Source organism: Candoia aspera, chromosome 10, assembly GCF_035149785.1.
Source record: "Candoia aspera isolate rCanAsp1 chromosome 10, rCanAsp1.hap2, whole genome shotgun sequence".
Taxonomy (NCBI): Eukaryota; Metazoa; Chordata; class Lepidosauria; order Squamata; family Boidae; genus Candoia; species Candoia aspera.
The window spans coordinates 21,334,367-21,362,016 of record NC_086162.1 but is presented as its reverse complement, the minus strand read 5'-3'; the positions used below and the strand labels follow the sequence as shown (position 1 = coordinate 21,362,016).

General features: G+C 47.8%; 2 protein-coding genes across 2 annotated transcripts in view; one reads left to right on the top strand and one right to left on the bottom strand.

Annotated features, from left to right (window-relative positions):
- CADM4 (cell adhesion molecule 4) overlaps window positions 1-4,736 on the top strand; it is a 107,893-nt gene extending 103,157 nt beyond the window's left edge. The window contains exons 8-9 of the mRNA XM_063312545.1: window positions 445-573; window positions 2,509-4,736. Of these exons, the coding sequence (XP_063168615.1) occupies window positions 445-573; window positions 2,509-2,618 (239 nt within the window). The 3' untranslated portion in view covers window positions 2,619-4,736. The remainder of the gene's footprint in view (window positions 1-444; window positions 574-2,508) is intronic.
- Window positions 4,737-13,870: 9,134 nt separating this feature from the next.
- LOC134503667 (basal cell adhesion molecule-like) lies at window positions 13,871-25,636 on the bottom strand. The gene is made up of 8 exons (XM_063312546.1): window positions 25,431-25,636; window positions 22,088-22,212; window positions 19,778-19,979; window positions 19,159-19,301; window positions 17,394-17,559; window positions 15,822-15,957; window positions 15,217-15,320; window positions 13,871-14,079 (listed from the first exon to the last, which is right to left on the bottom strand). Exons 1-7 carry the CDS (start codon window positions 25,501-25,503, stop codon window positions 15,230-15,232), a joined length of 936 nt encoding a protein of 311 aa, XP_063168616.1. The 5' UTR covers window positions 25,504-25,636; the 3' UTR covers window positions 13,871-14,079; window positions 15,217-15,229.
- Window positions 25,637-27,650: the final 2,014 nt, after the last annotated feature.

Sequence of the window (27,650 nt, the reverse complement as noted above, 5' to 3'; positions counted from 1 at the left end):
ATTGGGACTTCGTGCTTCCGGACCCCACAGCAGGAACACAGCCTTGCTTCCGGGCACGGGCATCCTTGTGGGCGGCAACTCAGTGGAGAAGACATGCCTTTCTTCACCAACCCTCTGAAAAATGCCTTTCACGTAAAAGTAGCACAAGGGAGGGGGACCGGGTTGGGCCGAACCCTTTGTGCCAGACGGCATTCCCACTTTTTTGTCTGCGTCAGTCAGCCGCTTGTGAGAACCAGACGGCAAAGCTCACCCTTCCAGGTCAAGGGGAAGAGTTTTCTGCTGAGGCTAGAGGTAGAAATTGCTGCTGACTCAGGCACTTGGCTCCCCGCTGCCAGGAGGGTAGCCAGAGATAGGAAGAGTGGAGGAGGCTCTCTTTCTTTGGCAGAGCGGGGAGATTCTTGCAAGAGACCTTTCCACCTTCACCGTTTTCCCTCTCCTTCACAGATCCTGGGGCTATTGTGGAGGCCCAGACATCGGTGCCCTATGCCATTGTGGGGGGCATCCTGGCTCTCCTGGTCTTTCTCGTCATCTGTGTGCTGATAGTCATGGTGTGGTGCTCCATCCGGCAGAAAGGTCAGTGAGGAGATGGGGGGAACACAGGAGGGCCACGTAGTGACCCTCGTCTCTCACTGCTGGTCAATGAATGGGAAGCTGGTTCTGCTCACTCACGAGTGGGCGTTTCATGGGTGTATTTCAGGGTTGGGGGAAGAGCGTTGGGTTGAGGTGCGAATGCCAGATGGGATGCTTCGGACCAGCTTCACCCGTTATCGTCCCCCTTGGGAATGTGGGCAGGGGGACACAGCATCTCTCTGCAAACCACCCAGGGTTGGATTCAAATTCCAAAGCTTAGAGCGAACCCAGCCAAGGGAAGCTTCATAAGGGCCAGTCACCTGCCCTTTCTCCGCCTCTTCTGCACCACTGCAAGCACCTGCTCTTTCTTCTCGCTGTGGGCACTGAATGGAGAGACCAGCTAGGAACCACTGTGACACCTATTTATTTATGTAAAGAATTATACGGGCACCTATCTCACACAGCGATCCTGGGCGTCTCGCAACAACCAATAAAAACAGAACAAGCCCTTCCCACCAGGCGCCAGACCAACCATACTGTTGACCCCCCGACTCAACCTCCTTCTAGCCCAACACTTGGGGGAAGAGCCAGGTCTTCACCATCTGCCAGAAGGCCAGAAGGGTAGGGGCCCCTCGTATCTCAGGTGGCAGGCTATTCCAAAGGTCTGGGGTAGCTACAGAGAAGGTGTACCTCTGAGGTCCCATCAGATGACAGCATTTAAGGGAAGGGACCTGGAGCATGCCCACCCTACCTGACCTAGTGGGACAGGCAGATACCCTCAGGGAGGGACAGTCCCATGAATAACTTGGCCCCGTATGTGCCTTATATAATGTGCCAGAGCTAACAGCATGTAGGTGTGTGAGTTGGGGTGAAATATGACTGCACTTGACATGATCTACGTGTGTCATGGTTCGCTGGTTCACCTTTGGCTTGCAAGAGAAATTATTGTCTGCCTTTGTCGACTGAAGCTGCTGCTTTTTTGCATTCAGTCCAGTTGGGATGGGTTTGTGACTCAGCCCTGATGGCCTGTGATCTCGCTTGTATTCTTAGACAAGTCTTCCAGACAAAGCAGAGCCTCTCATTCCCACCCAGGAGCAACAGCTATACAACTTCTGTTGCAGCAACACAGCTATCTCCCTTGTGCCTGGAGTGATGGGGGTGATGGTCATCGGGTTGACGAAGGCTGCCCACACCGTAAACCGAGATGCCTGCCTGGCTCTTCCTCATAATCTGTATTCCGTTACCCAGACAATAATAACAAGGTTATTATTCCAACCTTGTTATCCTGGAGCACTGGAGAATGCTGCGTGACACAATCCAGTGACGTGGGTTTAATACAGTAAAGGGGCCGGTCCAGTTTCATTTCTTGGGATTTTTTTTGTTGAGGGGAAGTGTCTAGAGTTGAGTGTGTTTCCTCCCCTGCTGCTTCTTGCTCTTGCAGCCGTTCGGAGATGGTCCTCAAGCAAACTGAAGGGTGGGCTATGCCCACTTTAACCGGGTCAGGAGTGGTGTTCTGGGCGGGCGGGCTGGTTTAACCAACTTGTATAGCCACCCATCTCAACAAGTGGCTCTTGCTGGAATGAATCAAGGAGGTGAGGTTCCTCAAAGGGCAGTCGTTTTATCCCTTGGAATAAAGCCTTGTCGTACAAGGGGTATATCCAAAGCTAGTCTAACCAGCTCCACCGATGCCAGCATGAAGAGTAGTCATCACGTTTCATCCTTCAGCTGCCTTACCTTCCAATTCAGCGAGAGCCCCTGAGAACCAAAGCAGATTTCATTTTAATTCCCCTGCTTTTAACATTGCTCCAGAATCACCTCCAAAAAGGGGAACAGCACCAACTTAAGGATCAGCTGGACAATCCCTACAAGAGTGGAGCCAGTTTGGGGGACCCTCTCAGGCCTTATCTCTCTCTCCCCCCCCCCTTTCTGCCATCACAGGTTCCTACCTGACGCACGAGGCCAGCGGGCTGGATGAACACGGAGAAGCCCGTGAGGCCTTTCTCAATGGTGGAGATGGCCATAAACGCAAGGAGGAGTTTTTCATCTAAGCCGGGGGTGTGGGGGGGGAAGGGGTGTCAGGGGTGCTGTTTTGAGAGAAGCGGCTAAGGAGGGGGTGCGCTGGAAAGGGGAGAGGTTGGAGAAAAGCTGCTGCTCTTGCTGGGGGAGGGAGGGCTGGATTCAAAAAGGAAAACAAACAAAAAGATGCTTTAAAGAAACAAAATCCATTGTGTACAAAACCAACCACATGCGGCTGCCACTTTTCCGGTTTTATTTTTGAAACCGAGGGTTTTTTTAGCCCCACCCCTTAGCTGGGAAGCTCCACCCCCTGCCATTGGATGCCTCCCTCCACCACCACCACCCTGCTGGAGTTATGCCCTGTTAATTTGGTGGGGGCAGGTGTGCATGCTTAGCTTTGCCCCCAGAAAAGTGGGGGACAGAGCTGCTGTATTTCTGTTCCCTTTGGGGTGGAGGCGGTGCATTTGGGGAGGGGGCTGTGGCTGTTTGTAAATAAAGTCCAAGTGGGGAGGTGGGAAGATGGGAAGCCCGTGGTATGCTGAAGGTGGGGTGAGGGACATTTCAAAACCAGGAGGTCCCATCCTAGTAGCCCCCCATGGCTTGTTAGGTCTGATTTTCCCAGATATTAGCACTGAGTTTCACAATATCTGGGGAGGGAGACAGGGCTAATGGGTTTAGCTTTGGGGCACCCTGATCTTCTGAATGGATGGAAGATCCTGTACCTTGAGTTCTGGGAAGGTGACCATGGGGACCTTGGGTCTGTGTTCCTCAACCTCCATACGTCTGCCATTAAGGAGTGCCGGTGTGATAGCAGTCTGCAACTCTGGGAGTCTGGAGGTCTCTTCAGCGTGTGGAATCCTTCTCGGCTGCATGCTGTCCCCGGTAAGGCCGGGCTGCTCAAGGAACCTTGGGCTGTAAGAAGCAGGTTGACTTTTATTTCTTCAAAGCCATGATAGTTTGGGGAGGGCGAGGGAGGGGGGAAGAGGAAGGGGGTGTCTGTCTGTCTGTCTGTGTCATCCTTGTTAAGTGACGTTCTTGGCCGGGGGCAGGAGATGGGACCACAGAGCCTCTTGGAGCGTCCAGTTCCCACACCATGTTCACCTTGTCATCTGTCCTGGACAGCACAGCATTGCCACCAAAAGGCCAGCTTCTGCAGAAGGTGGAAGACATGGCTATTTTTTTTTAAAGTCTGGCCAACTTAAATATATTGGGGAATACAGATTAAACTTGGCGTGTCTCCAGCTCCTCCTCCCTCCCTCCCTTTTGTGCAGGTGGTGATGACGTTCTACCACCCTGCTCTGACCCCAGAGACGAAAATGGGAACGTCAGCATAGACTACCCTTCCCAGCCCTCTTCTCTTCCCATTCCATCTCCTTTGGAAGAAGCCGATCTTGGCCGTTCTGCAAAACAAAAAAACAAAACAACCCAGAACGTAGGGACTCCTCGTCCCCAGGTTTTGACCCTGTTGCAATGAACTTCACCTTCTCAGACGCAGCTAAGGAGCCACTGGCAAAAATGGCTGCTTTGCCCCAGGGACAATTGCATCAGACTGCTGCGGATAAAATGCCTGGAATAGCTGGATTTGGGACATCCCCCTGGAACTCCTGTCCTGCATCACCATTCCCAAGGCAGCTGCTGATCCCCTGCCCTTTTCTTGTGCTTCGCCCCAGAAGGGGCAGTTCAAACACATTCTCTCGGCCTCTTACAACCTCCAACACCTGGTGATTCCTGATGGTTCCTTCCAGTTTTGCCGACTTTTCTCATTTGTGCCAGTAAATGCCCGCCCCGCCCCGCCCCTCCCCTCTTCCCTGCCATTCTCCTGCAAATCTCCCACCTCTTTCCTTCTGTCTCTTGTCTGGGGACATGCAAACAAAACAGAAGAAACTGACGTGTGATTCTGTGTCCGTCTCTGGCTCGCAGTTTTTATTTTAAATCGTTTGTGTCTTGGAAGAAGGGGAGATTAAAGAAAAAAAGGAAAAATATAATAATTAATATATAACTGGGGGTCGGGATGTGTATAGAGGGGCTTATTCCTCTGCAGCCCAAGACTGTTTCCCCCGTGCCCAAAAGTTAATATATATGTAAATATCTATGTCTGCCTTTTAACCACCTTTGATACTTCAATAAATCCCCCTGATTAATTCTTTTAACACCAGTGGTTGTGGGGTCCTTGTTCATGAGCGTGTGCCAACCTGCAGAAAGCAGGGACAGCTTCAGAACACCGGGAGTGGAGGTGGGGACATTTCCCCTTCCTGATACAGGATGAAATGCACCCACTAGGCATCTTCATCTTCACAGATGCCCACAGTAAACAGACCAACATAGTCGGGTGGCGAGGGTCAGTGGTGTAGCTGTGTTCGGATGCCAGCATCTGCCCAACCTTGATGCCGTTGGAAGGAGCCGCTGAATGGGGCATTCAACTGCTTCTCTCCTGCAGAAGAGAAGATGGCTTTGATGAGACCTGAAACACTGAAGTACAGGTAGTCCTCGACTTACGACCACAATTGGGACCAGAACTTCCCTTGCTAAGCGAGGTGGTGGTGAAGTGAGTCACGCCCGGTTTTACAACCTTTTTGCTGCAGTCGTTAAGTGAATCACCGCAGTCATTCAGTGAATCCGGCTTCCCCCATTGACTTTGCCTGTTGGAAGCCAGCTGGGAAGGTTGCAAATGGTGATCACATGACCTTGGAACACCAACCATTGTAAGTGTGAGCCAAGTGCCTGAATTTTGATCACATGACCGCAGGGACACTGCAATGGTCATAAGTGCGAGGACTGGTTGTAAGTCACTTTTTTCAGCACCATTGTAATTTTGAACAGTCACTAAATGAACGGTCATAAGTCACAGACTACCTGTAACGCACTGTAGTTTATATAAAGTACATGCACTGTTTTTCCTTTCACAATAGCCCTACTTTGTAGGCCAAGGCACATTATGGAAGTATGGAAGTTCCTTTCAAATAATAGTAATAATTTCAATAATAATCTGAACCCATCAATTGCAAAAAGTTGCATCACTTGGAACAGCACATACATTACAATAGTTTTTAACTATCCAAGGTTGTTGGGATGGTCCTGATCGTTCTGATTGGGTCTGGTGCTTTTGGCTGTCTGGTAGACAATGTGTAAATAGCAGCAGCAGCAGCAATAACAATGGTAGAGATGGCAAAAATTTGGAAGAGTTTGACATTGTTCGCAATTGCGCAATGCCCGGAGGACCTGGAACAAACTGGGACTGGCTAAATTTGAAACAACTGATGGCAGCCCATGTACAAGCAGCAGTCCTGTTGGGCACTTCATACATAATTAGACCCCACTTTTATGATTCCCAAGTCCTTGGGTAGGCTTGAATGGGAGTGGAGGGACAGGAACATCAGCTGCGACACACGATTAATGCAACTGGAATATAATATTGGGCTGTTTCTAGAGATCTGTCCTCTCTTCAGAAGGGGAAATGAGCCGAGAGACTTGCTCAGACTTGCATGAACATCCACAAGGGGGGGATCGGTCAGAGAATAGAAGTAGATCCCACTAGATCAGTGTTTCTCAACCTTGGCCACTTGAAGATGGGTGGACTTTGCTGGCTGGGGAATTCTGGGAGTTGAAGTCCACCCATCTTCAAGTGGCCAAGGTTGAGAAACACTGCAGTAGGCCCTCTTCTGCTCTCTGAACCACCTTTCTTTAGGTTGCAAAGGGAAACCTGCTTTTCTCTTTCCTTCGGTGGCGTTCTCTCAATAACCCGGTAATGGAATTTGGATGAATAACGAGCTGCGTTCCTGAGCAGGGATTTGAGTGAGGTCTCCACTGGAATCAGCGTTGCTTCCTTTCCTTTTCCTGCAATGCCGTTAACGGGTTCTTCGTCCAGGCTTTGCTCAAGGCCCCCGCTGCCCCTCGCCATCTTGAGGTCCTCCTTGTTCCCACTCCCTGGGCCCACGTTTGTGGTGCTGGTTCAGTCGGAGCCTCGTAACACATTTAATTCCGACTCGGCTGGAAACGGAGCCAATGTTACTGGCGCTTTTACACGTCATGCCGCCCCCCTTCCGTTTCTCTCCTTCGCGCTCATTTTTATTACTCTAGCGGGTTCTTTCCCTGCGTTCCCCATCTGTCATCCTGTACAAAACTCTCTTCTTGTGGAAAATATTTCGACGGGGAGCTCCCAGGAAAAATATTTTAAAATAATCGAAGGAGTGGAAGGAATTTAATGTTAAACAAAATGGCATAAATTCTGAGTTTGCGGCTCTTTTTATGGAAGTGACGATGTCGAAGTAGCTGGGGCAGCGATCCGGGTCAAAGTGGCAGAACCCCGCCAGCCGCGCATCATGCTTCATGATCTCTGACGTGTAGCTGTCGTTTCCCCACCAGAATTAGCCCAAAAGGCTGCCTAGCTGAGGGTCTGTTGTTTGGATTGTACCATAATGGCAACTGTCTTTGTGATTTTCATTCTAGATAGCCTTTGGGCCCTCACAGCTGGTGTCCTATGAACTTCGTCATGCCATAATTTAAAGTGAACGTACTACACAGGCGTTCTTGAAATGTGAATGCACTTGCTGCCTTCTGATACTGATTTTGAGAACAAAGGGCTGGCCAAGAAGTTTTGGAGGGGAGCATGTGGGCAGTTAAAATGCCCCTCTGCAAGATCAATAGGTGCCTTCTTCACAATTTCCTGATGGAGCATCACCCCAGGGCATCATGGGAAATGAAAACAGAAGCTTACAGGTAGTGCTCACTTAACAACTATTCGTTTAGTGACAATTTGGACTTATGACGCTGCTGAAAAAAATGACTTACAACCGGTCCTCACACAACTGTCTCAGCATCCCCCGCAGTCACGTGATCATGATTTGAGTGCTAGGCAACCAGTTTGCATTTAAGACCATCATGGCGTCCTGCGGTCACGTGATTGCCATTTTCAACCTTCCCAGCCAGCTTCTGGCAAGCAAAATCAATGGGGAACCATGTGATTTGCTTAATACCCACGGGGTTTTCTTTACGCCTGCAGTAATTCATTTAATGACTGCCACAAAAAAGGTTGTAAAATCAGGTTGGATTTGCTTAATGACCGCTTCACTTAGCAACCAAAATTCTGGTCCCAATTGTGATTGTTAAGCGAGGACTACCTGTATATCACTACTGTTGCCTAGGCATTGTGAGAAATGACCATCTTGCTCATTAGATGGAAGAGTAAACATATTTGGGGGCAATGTCCAGAAGGCATCGCAAGCATGCTTCCTCCAGATGCCTGGGGTCTTAGCAGTGCCTTGAAGACCTGCTTGTAGCATGCTAGCAAAGCACCTCCACCATGCTTGGGAGGGAGGATGCAGACAGACATAGAGTCTAAGCAGTGGGGCAGTTTGCACAGAGTGCCTCGCTATTGCAAACAGAAGCAGCAAATGTGCAGACAGACCTCTTTCATCACAGTCTTTGTTCTTCTGTTTCTTCAACACACCCTTAAATTAAAAAGCAGTGAGGTCATTCTGTCCTAAGGAATCTTACAGGAGTCCTCAGTAAGTCAGTGTCTTCCAGCCTTACCATCTTGGGCATTTAATAGGACCTGCTACTTCCCAACCAGAGTTAAAAGCGTTAAGCAAAGGAGTGAGTGTAAAGTCCAAGCAGAATTGAGGGATCCTTAAAAAGGGTATGAGGGATAAGTGAATGAGAAAGAATGGGTTGATTTTTAGAGAAGAGAGTTTGCCCTCATTCAGCCTCATTTAGAACATTCAACCTGTTAATCCTAGGATTAACGATGCCCTGGATGAGTTGTGTGGCTTGTCCAAACCAAAGTAAAACTGCACTCTGCTGGTTTTTAATCACCACTGACATCAAGCTGAAACATGAGATCTGCTGGCTGATTTCACACCACACACTAAGTTAAAATGGGACAGGGCAGTTTGCGGTTCAGCACATCATGTGAAGTCCAGCTGTCTTAGCATGTTCAGTAAATCAGATCATCACAAGAGGGTCTGTTCCTTTGGGCATTGCATCTCGTGCGACCACAGTAATTGCTTTGGTTCTTCCAGGTTTAACGGCCTCTGCAAAGTTGATTGAAGTCTTAACTGGGGTCCAGGCAAACTTTAGAATTTTGGGGGAAAAGATACTGCTGCTCCACCCCACCTCTTTTTTGCACAGCAATCAACTAATGCTGAGCTCTGGGTGGTTTCCCTTTCAGATCACCACCAATGGTGAACACCCAACATGTGTGGAAGTCCAACAGGTCCTTCCCATCAGTTTCCTACCATCTGGAGGGCAGCCATATTTGTACTTAATTTATCCCCTTCCCCTTTCCTGCAATCATGAAAATATTTTTTGTTTTCCACACTACAAAGTCCTTAACTCTCATTCCTTTCTGCATCCTATTCTCCACCTCATGTTCTTCTTTCGTGGAATTTTATTTACCCAACTCCCAACCTTGAACCATCTCAAAAAAGCAAATTCTATCTAGTTTGGGCTTTCCAAAGTGGTGCTGCTTAGAGCGCCCCCCCCCCCAATCTTTCATGAGTCCCAGTCATTGCCAATCGCTCAGGGTTGATGGGAGGTGTAGTCCAAACAGTCTGCAAGGCACCATCTTGGGGAAGACTGCAATAGGCGTCTTCATCCTCATCTAGGATTCACAGAGTTTGGGTTCCTATTTTTTGCTGCTTGCCAATAATTTTATCTCAGTTTTATAAACTGTTGTACACACCATATTGGAGAAGAGAAGCTTTTCTAAATGGTTATTTTAGAAGATTACCAAAAATAAAAAATAAAAAGAGTACCAGAAGGATAGAAGCTTATCACCCATCCTTTCTGGCCTTGCATTAGCCTTTTGCTTGCAATTATTTCCCAGGCCTGTGGTCCCGTGTTGCTCTCCTGCCCCTTTTTACTCAAACCAATGAGCCCATCTGTCCCTAATGCTAAAAATTATGGCAGCTGCCAGAGCGAAGATGGATGGTGTCTGCTCACTGGGGCAGCAAACTCATCTTAAGAATGAAATTGTTCTTAACGAATCTCATTTTCCTCATTAACAGGTAAGCATCTTCCCCAGTCTTCTGGTCCTTGGCTTCATTGGTTGCCTAAACCAATCCGCCTCCAACCTTTGAAAGGGGATTAGTAGAAGGTGTGAAACATCCAACATGAAACAAGGGGTCCTGAAGGATTTCCCATCTAAAAATGTGCCCTTTTCTGTAGAAATCCTTATCAGCTTGCTCACACAATGCCTGTGGGCATGGCTGTGGCCGACATACTGTAGGGTGAACCATTTGCTCTTGCAGGATTAAACTGGGAGGCTGAAACAAGATCTAAACGAAGTCCTGAGCCCGGGTGGCATCAGGAGGGCAGGAGGTGAGGATGTGTGTTTCCCGCCAGCTAAAAGCACCACAGACCTGAGAAGATTATTAGGGTCCTTCCAATGATGTCCCCCACTATTTTTTCCATCTTCTTTGCATTTATATTCTACCTTTTTCTTTGAGAACTCAAGCGGTTAATATCCCCACAACTACCTTTTGAGGTTAGGCTGGGGGAGAGTGGCTGTCACCCAGTAACCCATCATGAAGGGACTTGAGCTTGTATCTCTAGGTTTTAAGAGCCCACTGATGAATTCGGAGTACACCCATGCAGGAACTGAACTACGTTTCACACTTTGGACCTGAATATCTGCTCATGATCTCATCTCACAAACACCCTTTGGAGAGGGAAAAATGGAATTTCTGGACATTCTAGCTTTTTTGGAAATACTTGTAAGAATAAAATGTGGATGGATGACTTTCTATCACTCCTCACACCTCCTAGGATGACTGTTGAGCTATCCTAGATTTAGGTTAGTGTTTGTATTTTTCTGCATGTTTTCATACAAGGCATGTGCATGCACACACCCAACACACCAGCCTTCCCATTTAGGCTGCGTGTCAGAAGTAGGGATGCCTATTCCCAGAGTTCATGCTGGGTAGGGATTCTGGAAATCAGGATCAAGTCAAAGTCCACACACCTGGATCGTGTGCAGTGTGGAGAATTCAGATACAAATACTGTACACACTCATATGCACAATTAAGAGTCCTGGACTTTGGTAGCTTAACCGCCAAAAGGTAAATACTGTAGACATATAAATGGCCAAAGCACCTCCCTGGACTTGGGCTTTGTATTGTCTAGCCAGGAGGACCAAGGGTTTGGGTTTCAGAGAAAAGGCAAATGTTGAGTTGATGTTTAGGGATGAAGGTTCAGACCTAAGGGGTAACAAAGAAGAGGAGTCATCCTGAAGAGCAGCTGGTCTCGGGGAAGTGCCGAAGGAGCAAAGGCCATTGAGATATAACAAGATAGCTAATTCTAGTTGTTTCTGGGATGTCATTTTTCACCTTCAATGCATTTTTGTTGGTTTGTTTGAAGTGGTGGGTCTCTTTCACATATTAAAAAGTGCTTAGGCAACCCTCAACTGCCTGCTTCCATTATACTGTACATGTGCAACATGAGCCTGGAGGGTGGATGCTTTTCACGGAGATTCTCCAAGCTTGATTTTTAGAGTCCCTGCTGGACAGGCCTCAAAAAACAGTTTGTGCCAAGGTGGCCTCTTGGCAAGGTTGGTTGGTTATTTTATTTATTCAATCTTTAGGTATTCATTCCTGTTGGGAAACAACAATTGCTAAGAGGAGAAGGGCGGTGGCATGGTGTACGTCTGTAGAACAGATCCAGAGTACAAGATGGGGAATGGTGGAGAAGCTGACGTACCTTGGCTGCTGCTCCTTCTATGGCAAGGAAGAGAAGCTTGGCAGAAGCATCAGAGGGGAGTATTGCAACACTAATGTGCAACCCATCTTAAGTGCCATTTTTACCAGCTACTTTTTAGCTTCAAAATTTGAGAGGACACCGAGGTCAAAGCTGAGCCCATGTTGCAAGCCGCGTTTGCAAAATTGCAAAATGTGTAATTTTAGGAGCATGCGTTTCTCTGAATATGATGATGTAACCACATCGTTTTAAAATGCATTGCTGCTTTACGATCTAATCTTAAATACATCCAAGAGAAAATTGACCCAGGCTGTCAACCTCTCCTCTGCTGCTGAAACCATGCCCACCTCCCTCCCCTGAAAGCCGAAATTATGCCCTGTTGGGGAAGGGAATTGGGCTGTATTCAGTTTCCAGATGACAAGCATGCAGATTTGGTGAAGAGAAAAAACAACAACAACCTTAACCGGCTTCATTGCTGCTTGTTACAGAGCTGTCCAAAATAAAGGTGGGCAATGTAGATTTCACAGTACCCCAGGCTAGGCTAAACTAAAATGGGACTGGGTAGTTATGGCTCAGTCTTGTGGAAACCCAGCTGTTGTCTTGTCCTCACATGTTTTACAAACCAGGCCATCACCTTATGCCAGAACACGCTTGATTTCTCTGGCTGAGGCATGAGATATGAATACAGCTTAGCTTTAGGGTTTAGCCTGATGTGTGAATCCACCCTCTCTCTCTCTTGCACTGCTGTGCTAAAGCGCTTCTTGTTCCCTTTTGCAACGGGCTGCCCTAGATTGCAGACCAGGTCTATCCGAGTGCCAGTCATCCCCTTAGCTGAAACTCCATTCTCCTTTTGCAGTCCAACAGCCCAAATTTCATGGCAGTTATCAAGTTCCAATAGACCGGCGTTTCTCCATCTCAACAACTTTCAGATGTGTGGATTTCAAATCCCAGAATGCTGGCTGGGGAATTCTGGGAGTTAAAGTCCATGCATGAGGGCTGGGGAGTTCTGGGAGTTGAAGTCCACATATCTTAAAGTGGCTCAGACTGCGTAACACTGCAATACAGCATGAGACTCCACTATGCTTATTATACCCCATGTTGACTTTCATGGGTTCCCTCTTCCTTGGGGATAAAAAAGGGGAGTCCTCCTTAAAATCTGTATTCATTTTGTTTTAAATGTATTATTTAGGAGAAGCAAGCAATAGCCAAGTTTTTTTTTTTCTAAAGAACAAGAACTTAATTCTGGAAGGGCAACCCAGCTGTGTTTTATTCCTGGGTCTTCTAGGGATGACTAGGATTAGGGTTGCAGTGGTCCAAGTGGTACGTTTGCCATGAGGAGCGATGCGTCTGTGGAGATGCAGCACCGAACCGTAACCACATCGCCCTATTTGTTCCCCTGATAACGGAGCACCGCTGATTTTGCATGATGTAGAGGCCCTGCCTCTGACATACACAGAGATAGAAGAGATGGTGCGTTTTTTATTAGGACTTAATATCCAACAGAGGCCTTTTACGACTGGTTTCTGTAGAAGTTGGGGAAACACTGCTCAGTGCCTGTCTTTGGCGTGGGCTGGTTTATAGCCCCCTTGGGTGCCGTAGAGAATGCGGGTGATAAAGGGGGAAAAAAACTCTGATGTCACTCGCTCCAAACAGCCACCGTGGCAAGATTCTGTTATTTTTTATTTTGATGAAAGGAAGTGCTGGATGGGGGGACATTTAAACTGCATGGTGCAGAGACAGCATGATATATACTTGTTCCTCCCTACACCGCCACCCCCCGCATGTGCTGGCATGCAAATAATAGCAAAGCACAACTGAAATTCAAGGCATATTACCTTAAGACTTAACACAAAGCTCTAACAAACAAAAAAAAACCCTCTGGGTTTTGATGCAGGGCTGCAGAGGACTCGGGGTCACAGGAAGAGACTAAAAGGAGGATGGAAGAAAACCGAACGGGTCAGACATTTGACTAAACCGCAGGTCGAAGGGAGGGAGGCTTTCTGCAGGCTCTGTACCCCATCTGTGAGCGTCAGTGCCTAGTGATTATTTATCCCTCCATGTTCTCAAAGCTGTGTTTTGCAGAAAAGGCTAAAATACGTTTGCAGACTGCTGCAGAGATGCCTACAGGGGGCCTGAGTGAAATTGAGGGGATGGGTTACATAATACACCCCAAACAACAAAAAACACACTGTAGTTGGTACATTAATCTACCTCCTCCCCCCCCACACCCCATTTTGGAAGGTCTGATCCTCTCTCGCTTGACTTTCAACCTTCTCTTTAATAATAGGTGTCTTCCTGTCTTGGATAGAATGTTTTTTTTAATGTTCTCTCTTTATTACAAAATTTCTTCTGCTGGAGAACAGGCACTAGTGTAAAAAGAGCCCGTGTTTGTTTATTTTCAACAACTCTGCAAAGCGTGTAATGTCCCAGTGCCTTACTCTTCACCCATTTACCCTAAATTAAAAAGTTTAGAGAGACAGCATCCATCCAAACAGGAAAGGGGTTAACAACTGGTCAGGGTAGACCAAGCAAGCAGCAGGAACAAATATTTCAGCTTAGGAGGGGTAAGAGAATGGCAGCTAGAAAGCAGCTAACATGGCTGGAAGGGAGAGATTAACAGGAACCCCAGCATCACCACTCCCTCCTCAATTATTCCAAACAGGTCCTGCTAGAAAATCAAGATAACAAATGCCCCAAATATACACAAAAACAATCTGTTACTGTACACCGAGGATATTGCCACCATTCCATAATGAGAAAAAAGTTGGATCTTGAAAGTGAAAAAAAAAATCCATTTCATCCTGATGGAGAGAAGGAAAAAAAAAAGGTTATTAACACAGCTGGCGGTTGTTGCAGAGAATCTTTTAGCTCAGTCTTTTTCAACCTTGGCAACTTTAAGATGCGTGGACTTCAATTCCCAGAATTCCCCACTGGCTGGGGAATTCTGGGAGTTGAAGTCCATGCATCTTAAAGTTGCCAAGGTTGAAAAAGACTGATTTAGAAGGACCCTAGATCTTTCATGAACAGTCCCTGGCCTGATGTTCTCCAGATATGCAGGGATCATCACACCCAACCCTCCAGTTAATGCCAACTGGTATAAGAAACCCAAACAATTCCATGGGGAAACTAATCATCTCCAGGAAAAGCATCCCACTGTTCCAACTTGTACAGTGGTGCTTAAAAGTTGGTGAACCCTTTTGAATGTTCAATATTCCTCCATAAACATGACCTAAAATGTGATCTGTTCTCCGCACAAGTCCTAAAACTAGATAAAAAGAACCCAATTAAACAAAGGGGTCAAAAACATTATACTTGTTCATTGATTTACTGCAGAAAATGATCTCTTTATCTAGTTTTAGGACTTGTGTGGAGAACGGATCAGGTTTTAAGTCATATTTGTGGAGGAATATTGAACATTCAAAAGGGTTCACCAACTTTTAAGCACCACTGTAGATGCTTTCCTTGCTTACTGTCCTGTCTGTCTCAGCATTGTAAAGAGGAGCCAGACAATCTCATTTTTTTTAATAAGCCTTTTTTTTCCCCACCGCGTGTTACATCTGTTTTCCTTACTACTAAAATCTGTTCAAGGATATTTTGAGAGAATAGCTTCCCAAGCTTTTTTTGAAACACACAAATGGCATTTGTAAGAGAATTTCTTCCCTTTTAAGCTGCCTGAATTCTGTAGTTGGGCCAACCTCAGGCAACGCCATGGGGGAGCATTTCTAAAACACTGAGTAGATATGTGAATTATCAGATTGCTCTTCAGATACCAATATATCAAGGACAAAGTCTGCCCATTTTTCCCCAAATCACATATTTTCTGAAAATTGTTTATACTCTTTATGGAAGTCTGAGCTGAAGAACTATCAAGAACGAACAGATTTCCCTAGGATTTCAGAAGAAATGGATAGGTAAGCACACTATTCAAGTTTAGTAACCTGGGCTTCTGCTTCACATCACCAATGGCTGGGTGTCCCCCACAACAGAAGGCACAGAGTCAAGGCTGCCTTTGTAAATCGGGGTGCGCTGGCCAGATTTTTCCCTAAAAAGAAAAGACTGATGTTAGCATGTTCTCCCCACTGATGCATAAATATGCCACCTGAAACAGACATGGCCTAAGCCAGTGTGGGGAATGATGCAAAAGATGTTATGGGTTCCTCCATGCTTGTTCATGTATCATCCCTTCCCAGTGGTATGTCAACAGGCCTCTGTGAAACTCAGCAGCAGGAAGACCCAAAGAAAACCTTAAACAAAGAACAGTGCTTAAGCTGGAACTAGATTCTCCGCACCTTATGATAGAGAGGACAAACTTTAGGCTCTGCTTTTTGGAAAGGTAAAATAATCGCTACCGATTCCACCCACCGTGAGCCCGTGTGTTGGACTCTAGCTCCCGTCTAAGGGGAGCACCAATGGGGATTGTAGTTAATGTCCTTGGGTGGGATGGGCTGAATTTGGGGTCAAAAAGAATTTCAGATGCCTGTCTGGGAGCAGAACAGGCATGCCTCTGACCACCACAGGCCCCCAAATCCCATACGACACTCACAGAGCCATTTTCTTCATGGCAGCTGCCTTGCGACGGGGGATGAGGAAGGCAAACATCAAGATCGTCATCAGCAACAGCACAGCTGGCAGTACCACAGTCAGGACCAGCGTTGTGGGGTGGAATGACAGCACAGAACCTGGAGAAGACAAAGGGTCAACAACGAAATGGGGACCAGCCCTGGTGACCTCTGCCCATCTGCCTCCATCAGAAGGCAGAGAAAGGCAGTCACCCATGCCGAGGGAACATCCACAGGGAAATGGTAGCTACGCTGTAATTAAAAGAGCAGTGATCCAGCAAGCCTTCAAATTAGGCTGGGCTGGTTTCAGAGGGTGTCCCTGGGTTTCTCTCAGAAAAGATGTGCCTGGCTACGTGGAGTGTCTGGATCCTAGGAGAGGCTTATATTGTTTGCTTTGCTGCCATTATTAAAAGAAGGCTGTGTACAAATTAAGTATGTTGGCTGAGGGACACAGGTCACTTTGACAGGGTAGATTCTGGGGGGGGCCTTCATCATCCCTAAAAACAGTCCTACTGATTCAGTCAGTTTTATGACTCGTCCAATTTTCAGCAAGTTGAATGAGGCCTGGCTGACGAAACCTAGATCCAAGCCAACAGCCTGGTTCCTATATCATGCTAGGTCATTGTTTAATCATAGTTGGTCAAACAAACCACAATAGGTTGGTTTCATGTTACTGACTAGGTGATGAACTATGTTTTGCAAGCCACCGTGGTTGAGTCCACACAGCAAGCTAAGCCTTAACCAAATATATTTCAGCTGATTCTCTTGTGGGAAGCCACCTAAGATCTCACTCCTACAGATAGGTGCTTGCAAGTAACTCCTACTAAACAGTAGGATTTAACTTCCAGGTAATCATGCACAGGGCTGGGCTGTAAATATTGTTGTTTGTGGCAGTAGGAAAAGAAAAAAGGGTTTGGTTGGGTCTAAGGGTTGCTGCTATGGGGAGCAGCTCAGATATTCCTAGTTAAAGATGATGGACCTAATCAAGGGTCCCAACTCCTGGTGGCCTCTCTTCCTGGATGTTCTCACAACATATGTGGAAGATGTTGGAATTATCAGGGATCAACTCAGCATTGTCTCATAAGCATAAAGGGGGTCTCTCTAGCAAATGCATCTCTATTGTGCTTGTGGGATGTCACATGGGTCACCTGATTTCCACTTCCTCCTCCTTCTTGGGCTTGGGGATTAACAGTCTCCATTAACTCATGGGAAAACCTGCAAGCAGGAGGTGCTGCAGGAATGCAGCCCTCCCCCAACCATCCTCTACTACTAAGAACCAATGATGATTAAGTGCTTTCTACTATGAATCTACCTGTATCCAGATCTACTGAAAAGTAAGCTGTCTCTATTTTTCTTCATCTAACTACTATGTGAAGACTGAATTTATTTCTGAACGTAATTAAGCTTAATATGCAAGTTCCTTTTTTGGCTCATGCTTCTACTCTGCAAGATCGCTTTTTGCTGCTTGGAGTTCTTTTATTAACCTTTAAAAACTCCATCAGAAGATACCAAGTGGCCAGACACCATACTGAACATCCAAACTCAGGGATTCTCACCAAGAGCAGAGCTGCGCTTGCTGTCCTCCACGTACACTTGGATCGATGTGCTCTTGGTCAGCTGCGGCAAAGTCGGATGGTGGACCTGGCAAGTATAGGTCCCGGCTTGATCCTGGGTTATCTTGGTGAGAGTTAAGGAACTAGAGGGCAGGATCCAGTCATCCCCCTATTGTAGGAGAAAAAAAAGGACCATTAAAAGAAAGCTTTTGATCAACATGACAGGATGAAGCTGAGAAGTCCCACCAGTTTTCTGATGCCTGAGAAGCTGATTTGGGAAAGGTTGCCAAGAAGAGGAACCTTTCTTTAAGAAACTCTTCCTCCCTAATGTTTGGCTCTGGTCGGTGTGTGTACCAACCCAGAAAGTTGTTTTTCATAACTGGGCATTGCAAAACCCACTCGGCTTGGCTAATGTGGGATTAGGCAATGCTGTGGGCATCTTGCTGTTGTTGCTGTTGTTATCATTTGTATGGCTGCCCATCTCATCTAAGTGACTCTGGGTGGTTCACAACGGGCAAAAGCAGCAATCCAATAAAAGCAAATTTAAAAACTGATGTACAAACATATAAAACCATCAAGAATCATTTCAGAACGAAAATTATCATGATCAGTGGCAGAACCCATCCTTACATCAGCTCAACATGGCCACTGTAAATGCTCCCCACCATCTTCCATGAACTAGGCCATCCCAGGGTTTACTTGGGACATGGACCCAGCAACCATGTGTTGTCGCCCAGCTTGGTGCCTTGGGTCATCATGGCCCCTGGAGGCAGACATTGTAGGAGGAGAACCATGTTAGTCTATGGGAGCAAAAACCAGGAGGAATCTGATAGCAGCCTTTTCTGGCTCACGAATTTTATTCAAAGGCAGAAGTTTCATGAGCTACCTCTCATGAAATGTAGCATCTGATGAAGTGAGACTAGCTTGGGAAAGCTTAATAAAATGTGTTCATCAGAAAAGGTGCCACCCGGTTTCTCCTGATTTTGGTTTGATTACTGTTGATTACTCTGGCTGTTAAATAACACTGCACGTGGTCACTGAATTAGTCCTTCCATGCAACACCAAGAACCGTGAACTAAGCCATCAGCCTGAATGTACACCCCAAACTAAGGAACAAAGAAAAGTAACCAAGATAAAACCTAAGCAAGCTTAGCTTCTCATCTCAAGACAAGCCCTGGGCCTTAAATGACCTGGTTAAGCCAGCCACAATAACCCTGTGTTTCGGGCCAGAGTTTTTCCAGCCATATTTGGGAGACTTGCACATTCAGGGGATTTGCATATTCGGGGACTGCAAACCAGGGGCTCTGCCACAGAGCAGGATCGTTATTCCATTTATTTGATTAGGTTGATGAGCCACCTAATCGGAATGACTCAAGGCGATGTCTGTGACTTCCAAAACCCATCAGAAAAAGCAACCAAAGGAGAATGAATAAAACCGGACCACCAGGGCGGGAAATACAAAACGTACGAAAGGAATTAAGACACATGTTGCTAAGGTTGGTTTGTAACACCTAGAACCATGAACTAAGTGAACAGGCTGAACGCACACCCTACGCTAAGGGGCAAAGAAAAGTAACCAGGATTAACCAAGATTAATCCTAAACCAGCCTAACGAGGGTCTGCTGGAAGAACCAAGTTTTTAAAGCTGACTTAAAAGGCATCAGGGTCTTTTAACCTCTTCCTTCCTGGGGGGGGGGTGGGCTGGAGGGAGCACAGGGTGGCTGTGTGTGTTTGTGTGTGCCCGCACACACAAGTGCTGGTCCCTCACCTCTCGAATCCACTCGTAAATCGGTGGCTGGGAGGCGTCCGCCGAACACCGAAGCTGAAGGTCGCTGCCTTTGAGGACCGTGACGGAATCCCAAAGGGTCCCACACCAACTTTCTGAATGGCTGACAAAGACGTTGTGCAGATCTGGGGGAAGGGGAAAGGGAAAGTCAGCCCTCCTGGTTTTCCATCACCCTCTGCCCCTTCTTAATGCGAAACGCCAGCTTGGTGGGGCTCAGGGACTTATAGATGCCGGGCCTTAGAAGCAATTCTCCATCTATTCCCCCCCCCCGCCCCAAATATATGATTCTGTGAAGGACCGGCATGGCTCCAGAGAGATTGCTTCTGCTTCTAAATTGTCCTGTTACTGGAGCGGTGCCGGCTGAGATCAACCGTGCCTGCGAGAATACTTTTTCCTAAATGTGCTTTGTATTGGCACTTCAAATCCCTATCTTTTCATCCTCCGCCTTCTTCAGCTCTGCACTCTACTGCAGATCACAAGGATACGCGGACGCTGCAGGGCACAGTCTATCTAAGGATCTGATAGCACAATCTCCTAGTCCGCATCTCCTGTTTATCTACTGCCCTCCGGTGGCTAGAGGGGGAATAAAACCCGCACATACACTCCAAGTTCAGGTCCAGTTCGTTGGAGCTGGTGGTGTTGTCGGTGGCATTCATGCTGGCACAGCGATAGCGTCCTGCGTGCCAAGACTGGAGGTCGCTGATGGTCAGCAGGAGGCGCCCGTTGTCACGACTCACAGCAACGTCGTAAAACCAGCAACGCAGTTCCTGAGTTTTATCCAAAGAGATCCAGGAGTGGAGCCACTGGAAAGAGGAGAAACACCTCTGTTGGTCATTCGCCTTAACCAGGAAAAGCTCGCCGTTCCTTGCTTACAGCCGAGCAGGACAACAGATTATTTTTCTGAGTCCAGCATCTCTCATCTCAGTAAAGTCATAGTATCACAGACTTCAGTACACTTCCTTTAAAGCCAAATCCTTACAATACCAGGCAGTGACATTAGGAGCCTTGGTACAAATTTTGATTAAATCAGCCACAGAAGTAGCATAGACATGGTAATTCAGGAAGAAAGGCTGTTTCACCACAGCTTGTTGGTTACGCCATAACTTCACAAGTCCACGCCTAACGCTTAAGTCAGAGAGTACTGGGCTAAATCCAAAGCGCTCAACTTTTTTCAAACTTAAGGGTCATACTTGACCTTTAAATGATACGACGGGGAGTGAACATGCCAGAGTTGCAGTGTGTTAAAGCCAAGACAGAATTTTCCATTCAAATTTAAATGAACATAAATATTAGTGGATTAAATACAATTGATACGATTACTTGCTCCCTGTGTACTGAATTTTCCTCTTCTGTCACAGCTAAGAATTACAGCTTGGTAGAAACTTGAAAAGTGGGGAGGGGTTTCCAGCCTCCTAAGAGCTGAGCTCTGTTCCGTTTCACTCCTGTAAGGAAGGCCTTCAGACCCATTACAAAATGTTGACCAGTGTTTCTCGACCTCAACAACTTTAAGACATGCAGACTTCAACTCCCAGAATTCCCCAGCCAGTTCTGGGAGTTGGAAGTCCACACATCTTGAAGTTGCTGAGGTCGAGAAACACTGATGTGGACGATGCCCAAGTGGGTGATTCTGCCCAACCACACCAGAACCTTGATTAACCACAGACACCCAAGGGACTTCATCTAGGGTGCGGTGTCACAATACTGAAATGATGGGCTCTTTGTGTTTCACTTGGAACCAGGAAATTAAGGATGGTTGGCATTAAACTCAGGGGCTTTGCTGATAGTTTGGCTGAACCATGATTGATCAAAACTGTCGCAAGTGGCTGGGTTCATGCAACACATTCTTCAGTGAATTTTGTATAGGGACACACCAAACCCAAATGAGGTTTCTGTTTTGGGCTTAGCAAGGGCATCGGTGGGGGTCAAAAAAATCAAGATGGCAGCCACCACCGTGCAATCAAAACCCCGCCTGTGATAAGTGTTAAAAGGGGGGGGAGCTTTGATTATGCAGTTGTGACTGCTATCTTGACTTTTTTTGGCACCCTCTTGTCGATGCTCCCAGTATTATGTGAACCCAGCCATCGGTTTACCTCTACAGGTAGCCCTCGACTTATGACCACAATTGGGACTGGAATTTCCATTGCTACGTGATGCGATCATTAAGTGAGTTGCGTCTGATTTTACAACCTTTTTGCTGTGGTCGTTAAGCAAATCACATAGTCGTTAAGTGAATGCAGCTCCCCTCATTGACTATGCTTGTCATAAGCCCCCTGGGAAGGTCATAAATGGCAATCACATGACCCCGGAATGCTGCAACCATTGTAACTACAGCCTGGTTGCCAAACACCAAATTTTGATCATGTGACTATGGGGACGCTGCAAAGGTTGTAAGTGCGAGGACCAGTCGCAAGTCATGTTTTCCGTGCCGTCGTAACTTCAAACGGTTGTTAAACAAATGGTCGTAAGTCAAGGACTGCCTGTACTGTAATTTACCTTGACCAAACTGGAAGGCCAGAGCATTGCTAGGCAGCCTGCTCCCAACCTGTGTTGGACTTGAATTCCCCAAATCTCCCCTCTGGATGATTCCAAAGTACCCACAGGGTATTACTTTGAGGAAGGCTTTGGTGAGAACCTGAGCAAGATGCTCACCTCCATGAGCCCAGCATTGTAGTTTGGGAATGGTGGTTTAATAGGTCATGCAGAACCAACTGTGGCTTGATTAAAAACCAACAGCTAAGCAGCGAGGTGTGAAGGGGATCTTAAAATCTACCTCTCAAGGGCTACCCACTGCTGGTTCATTTCTGGGTGGAACCTCCCCGGTGCCCAGTAAGCATTGAGCCACAGCAGCGCAGCATCCCTAATGGAGGTGCAGGAGGGCTTGCTGGTCAAACACATTCCTTGATGAACTGACCTTGCTATATTTCTGGAAGGTGAATTCAGACAGGTCGTCCCCGTCACTGAGCAGGCATTCCAGAGTCAAGTTGTTGCCCTCAAGGATAGGGCCCTCCTGATCACTCAGGCCAATGGTGGGGAATCCTGGATTATAAAGTCGGAAGGACAAGAATAAATTCTCCTTCTTTTTTCTGCCTGCGGGCATTTTTACCTTGAAGCACTCCCCACCTTCCCCCCAACATGCAGATTAAGACTGCTAATCACTTGCTTTCTAATCACTTGCTTTCTTCCCATTCTCCAAGCCACACCCCAAAGCTCCTGTTCCTTACTTTCCACCCCCCAGGTCAACCCAGAGAGCTTGGAAAACAGTTGTGGAGAAGACCCTGGACGGCCAAGAAAACTTGTGACCAAATCAATCCAGAGTTCTCCCTGGAGGCACGAATGACCAGGCTCAAAACACCACACTTCGGACACATTAATGCAAAGACCTCATTCTCTAGAGAAGGCTCTAATGCAGTGTTTCTCAACCTTGGCAACTTTAAGAATTCAACTCCCAGAATGCCCCACCCAAGGTTGCCACGGTTGGGAAACACTGCGCTAATGCTGAGAAAGGTGGAAGGGAAGAGGAGGATGATGACCAGCAGTAAGGTTGATGGACTCAGTTACAGTGGTGATGGGGCTGAAAGAACATGTTAGGGACAGATTGTCATGGAGAAAATCTATCTATACAGTTGCTAAGAGTCGACACCGACTTGATGACACATAATCAATCAATCAATCAGTGCACCCCTTGCTGCCACCCTGATCAGCAAGAAGATGTCCCACCAAAACCTTCAAACAGGCCTGTTGCCCCAAATTCTCTTTTTAGCAGTGCAGATTTGCAGTACTCTTTGCATCAACCCTATAGAGATGCATCTGTGCCCCCAAATTTACAAACTGGGAACTGAGATTGGGAGAAACAGGCTAGTCTAAAGCCACCTGATGAAATCATGGTAGAGATGAGCCCAACTGATGGCATTCTTACTGGTCTGGCTTGACTCTGACGCTGAGACATTAGGCAGTTCTGTTTTGGGTGTTGCACAATTATGGCTCAGGGTGAGTGGAGTTGGGGTGACATCAGAAAGACCCTGGTTCTGGTTATCCTCACTTTTAGAAGCTTCATGGATGATGCTGGGCCAGTCACTCTCTTAGCCCAGCCAACCTCCCAGGTTGTTGTGGAAAAAAGAGGAAGGAGCGCTCAACATTTATGAAATTGCAACCCCATGCTTGCAGACTTTGACCCTTCCCCTCCTGCAGACTATTGGCAACATGTAAGCTAACTAAAGACAGGATATCAATCTAGCCAACCAACAAGCCAACATAATTCAAGAATCCATGGTTTTAACCTTGCCTTGACATTCAGTGCAACCAAGGAACAGTTGCAGACAAAATCGAATTCTGGGTGCTTTGCGGAGGATAATTCAGGACTTTTGACTCCCGTTTCTTAATAACAGCCTCATTTTCCTCCTCCTTTATGTATCCTGCTAAATGTTTTCTTCGCATAAACTTTACAAGCCTGAAATCTGCCCCTCAATCCCAACGGACTTCTGCCACACTACAAGGCCAAACAAAATACACTTGGTTGGCTTTTAAAAGACAGCTCTTCTCACAAGATGCCCCAGCCGGATTGGTTATGCCGGGCTGAAACTGAGGTTTCTGCGAAGCTGGGAAAGAAGGTTGCCACCTTTCTCTATCAGTTTATCTCCTGTGCCTCTTGCAGGGTTAAAGTACAGAGGAGGAAGAAAAGAGGCTGCCCTTCCCCTCATCTCCAGGCCATGAAACACGCCTCCGCCAGAGATGTCAGCACTCAGCTTCTGTTACTAAGAAAATAGGAAGCTGCTTGAGGCCAGAATTACACATGTCCAACAATGATCGGTTTCTGGGTTGTAGCTACAGATGTTTTCCTGTGACCTGCCTTACCTCCTTCCAGTGACTACAGGCAGAGCTTCCTATGTGTAAAACATCTGTCCTACCACCAAACAGAGGTGGGAGAGCAGGTTCAAAGATGGCAAAGCCAGCAGAAAATGTTTGCATTATAGTCACAACCCACCTTCCCTCCCCCTCGTTTTAACCTTGTAGGTTATTTCTCAGATTTATGTTCCCCCTTTCCTTCAAGAACTCAAACCAGTTTGCACATTCTTTGCTTGACTATACCTAAAAAGATCAGAATCGTGCAAGCCATGGTATTCCCCGGGATACTCTAGGGAAGTGAAAGTTGGGCTTTGAAGAAGCAGGATAGGAAGAGAATTGATGCCTTTGAACTTTGGTCTTGGAGAAGACACCTGAGAGTACCATGGATGGCCAAGAAAACAAACAAATAGATCATCGAACAAATCAACCCAGTTTTCACTTGAGGCACAAATGACCAGGCTCAAATTATCCTACTTTGGACATATTATGTGAAGACCCAGCTCTCTAGAGAAGGCTGTAATGCTGGAAAAGTTGGAAGGAAAGAGAAGAGGACAACCAGCAGCAAGTTACAGTAGTGATGAGTGTACATTGGGAGACCTGAAACACCAGGTTAGGGACAGATTGTCATGGAGAAGATCTATCTATGTGGTTACTAGGAGTCGAAAATGACGTAATCAATCAAACACTGAGAAGTAGGCTGGGCTGAGTGATCATGACAGGCTCAGAGTCACCCAACAACAAACTTCCATGGCTGAGGATGGACCTCAACCTCTACCTACTTGATTCAGCAGCTAAAGGTTGACCACTCTAGGGCTTAGACACTATACCATAAACAAAACTGGCTTACTCGGTTTTGGTTTAGCTGTTTGTGTGAACACAGTCTTCTGAGAGTTATGGTTTATGGCTTAGTGAAAGGTGAACTCATCCAACCATTGCTCATGCAACAAACCAAGATTATAAGAAATCATGTCTTGGCCAGAGGCATTAAGCTGGCCTTATGTGAGCTTCACAGGGATTCAAAGCTGGTTCTCCCCTCTGCTAATCTAACATACTTAACTCAGAAGTTAGGTAACCCAGCAGTCTCCAGATGGCTTCTGGGATGATTCCTGGCCATGCTCATGGAGACTACCAGAGGCTGGGGTCCTAAACATCTGGAATGCATCCTCCTCATACTCCCTAGGTGACTTTTCAGGAACTGTTTTCCTGTGCAAAAGTCTGGCTGGCATGGCACAACATTCTCATCCAACATGCGCTGGCCCACTGTTTACCCCTTAGCCCAGCTTCTGGCTGACCCCAGTGGCTGGGTTCACACAACCCGCTGACCCCACAAGGCGCTTCGAGCCTCTTCTGTGCTGTGAACCTTGCATGCCTGCCAGCCTGCCTGTCCAAGGAGGTTCCGCGATCTGACTCACCTGCTTGACAGAAGCGGAGGGTCGCGCTCACGGCCACGGCGAGGAGCCAACCCCGAGGACCAAACTGCGCCATGGCGGCCCGACGGCTCGGTTTCCTCCTCCGCTTCCGCGCTCGTCCTTCAAGGGCTGATGAAGCAAGCAGGAAATGCACCGAATCGCGTTAAGAGCTCGGCGTGTTTGGCCGCTGCCGCGAGGCCGGAAAAAGGAGGAAAGAAAGAGGGGGCCCCCCGACCCGCCGGCTGGCTCCCAGCAGCGCTGGCGCACCCGAACGCGCTCCTGCTCTGCGCCCGGCCTCGGGAGGAGCGGCGTCTCGCCAGCGGGGCGCGCGGGGGCGGTGAAGTTAATCACTTGCTAAACCAGAGAAACCAGTTCAAGAACTCGGGTCAGGCAATGCGCAGCCGGACTCCCGGGGGGGTGGGGGCGGCGGCTGCCTTGCTTTTTCTTTCTCTTTCCTGCCCGGCGAGCAGCGCCAGCTTCCTGGCTTGGCTGGTTGGCCGCCGCGGCTCCCTGGACCCTGAGCCCGGGGAACGTCCGAAACCATCCCCGGAGGCATCATTCTAAACGGCCGCCGCCGGGCGAGAGCGCCCCGGTCCGAGCGCCCTCGAGGCGCTGGCGTTCCCCAGCGGGTCGCCCGCTCCCCGCCGCCCTCGCCCCCGGGCGGCCACTGGCCCAAGCGAGCCGGGCGAAGTCCGGGCGGACGGAGGGGAGGTCGCTGAACGGGGAGCAGCCCGCTCCGTCGAGGGGCTCCTCCGCTGGGGATCGACCTGCGCTGCCAGCCGCAATTCTCGCTGAAATCAGTGGAAGGCGGGCCGAGGAGGGAGCGGGTGGCTGACTCCGTTGCGGGAACCTGACCGGTTGTGGCTTGTTTGCCCACCTCTGGCCGGCCAGCGGGTGCTTCAGTGCCCAGGCATTGTAATGTATAAGCCATGGTTTGTGATCTGAGTACAGGAGGATAGGAGAACGCTGCCTTGCTTCTCATTAGACACACACGTGTATGCTTGCGTAGCAGTCTGCTGCTACCCAAACGAACAACAAACAAACGGAATTATACAACAAAATGGATTTTCACCCAACTTGGAGAAGTTGGCTCATTCTTCCCTGGTTTAATGTTGAGGCCCGAAAACCTCTGTATATAAGCCCTCTAGAACAGCCTTTCTCAACCTTTTGACCCTGGAGGAAAATGACTTAATGCAAAGTTGCCCGAATTTGAAATAATTTTTTTAATAAATTGCGATCTCCCAGGGAGCCCTTAGTGACCTCATGCAGAACCCGAGGGTGCCACGGAACCCTGGTTGAGAAACCCTGGGCTAGAAGCTTGGCCCTGCTGGCCAAGGATGAGGGTAGTTGTATTCCAACAGACAGCTCCAAGTTGAGGAAGGTTGAATTAGAGCCAGATTTGAGTTTTCAGTTAGTGCTGGACCTCACAGGGCCTAGATTAGCAAACTGGGCTAAAGTGTGTTGAGGCATACAGCGTCTTCGGAGGCAATTGGAGAGCCAGACTGGTGTGGTGAAGGGGCTGGACTAGAAACCCGGAGACTGAGAGTTCTAGTCCCGCCTTAGGCATGGAAGCTGGCTGGGGGACCTTGGGCCAGTCCCTCTCTCTCAGCCCAAGAGCCAATCGGGCGTGGTATGAGAGTTCTAGTCCCGCCTTAGGCATGGAAGCTGGCTGGGGGACCTTGGGCCAGTCCCTCTCTCTCAGCCCAAGAGCCAATCGGGCGTGGTATGAGAGTTCTAGTCCCGCCTTAGGCATGGAAGCTGGCTGGGGGACCTTGGGCCAGTCCCTCTCTCTCAGCCCAAGAGCCAATCGGGTGTGGTATGAGAGTTCTAGTCCCGCCTTAGGCATGGAAGCTGGCTGGGGGACCTTGGGCCAGTCTGTCTCTCTCAGCCCAACCCGCCTCACAGATTATTGTGGTGGAGAAAGGAGGAGGAGGCAGCATTATGTCCACTGCTCTAAGTTGTACAGGAGAAATGCAGGATATCTTAACCCCTTCCCTTGGTGCCCAGCAAGTTCCCTGTCTCCCGCAACTTTGAAGACAAAATGAAGTATTTTTTAGCGTCATGTATTTGAGATGGGCAGTCATATAAATCTCATAAAATAAATAAATAGGAAAATGGCTTGAAGGAAAGCAGAGTGGCTGCCTTGAGCCTCCTGTTGATTTGCTGCAGGGCATCCTGGGTACCATTGGCCAGGCAGGCCTGCTTTGGCTGCCATTTTGTGAG

Excerpts from the sequence above, each read along its gene's own strand:
- LOC134503667 (XM_063312546.1), bottom strand. The coding sequence starts at position 25,503 with ATGGCGCAGTTTGGTCCTCGGGGTTGGCTCCTCGCCGTGGCCGTGAGC. Across the intron at positions 19,980-22,087 it reads CCTTCCAGAAATATAGCAAG|TGGCTCCACTCCTGGATCTC; the intron begins GTCAGTTCATCA and ends TCCTCTTTCCAG. Across the intron at positions 19,302-19,777 it reads ACTGGACCTGAACTTGGAGT|ATCTGCACAACGTCTTTGTC; the intron begins GTATGTGCGGGT and ends CCCTTCCCCCAG.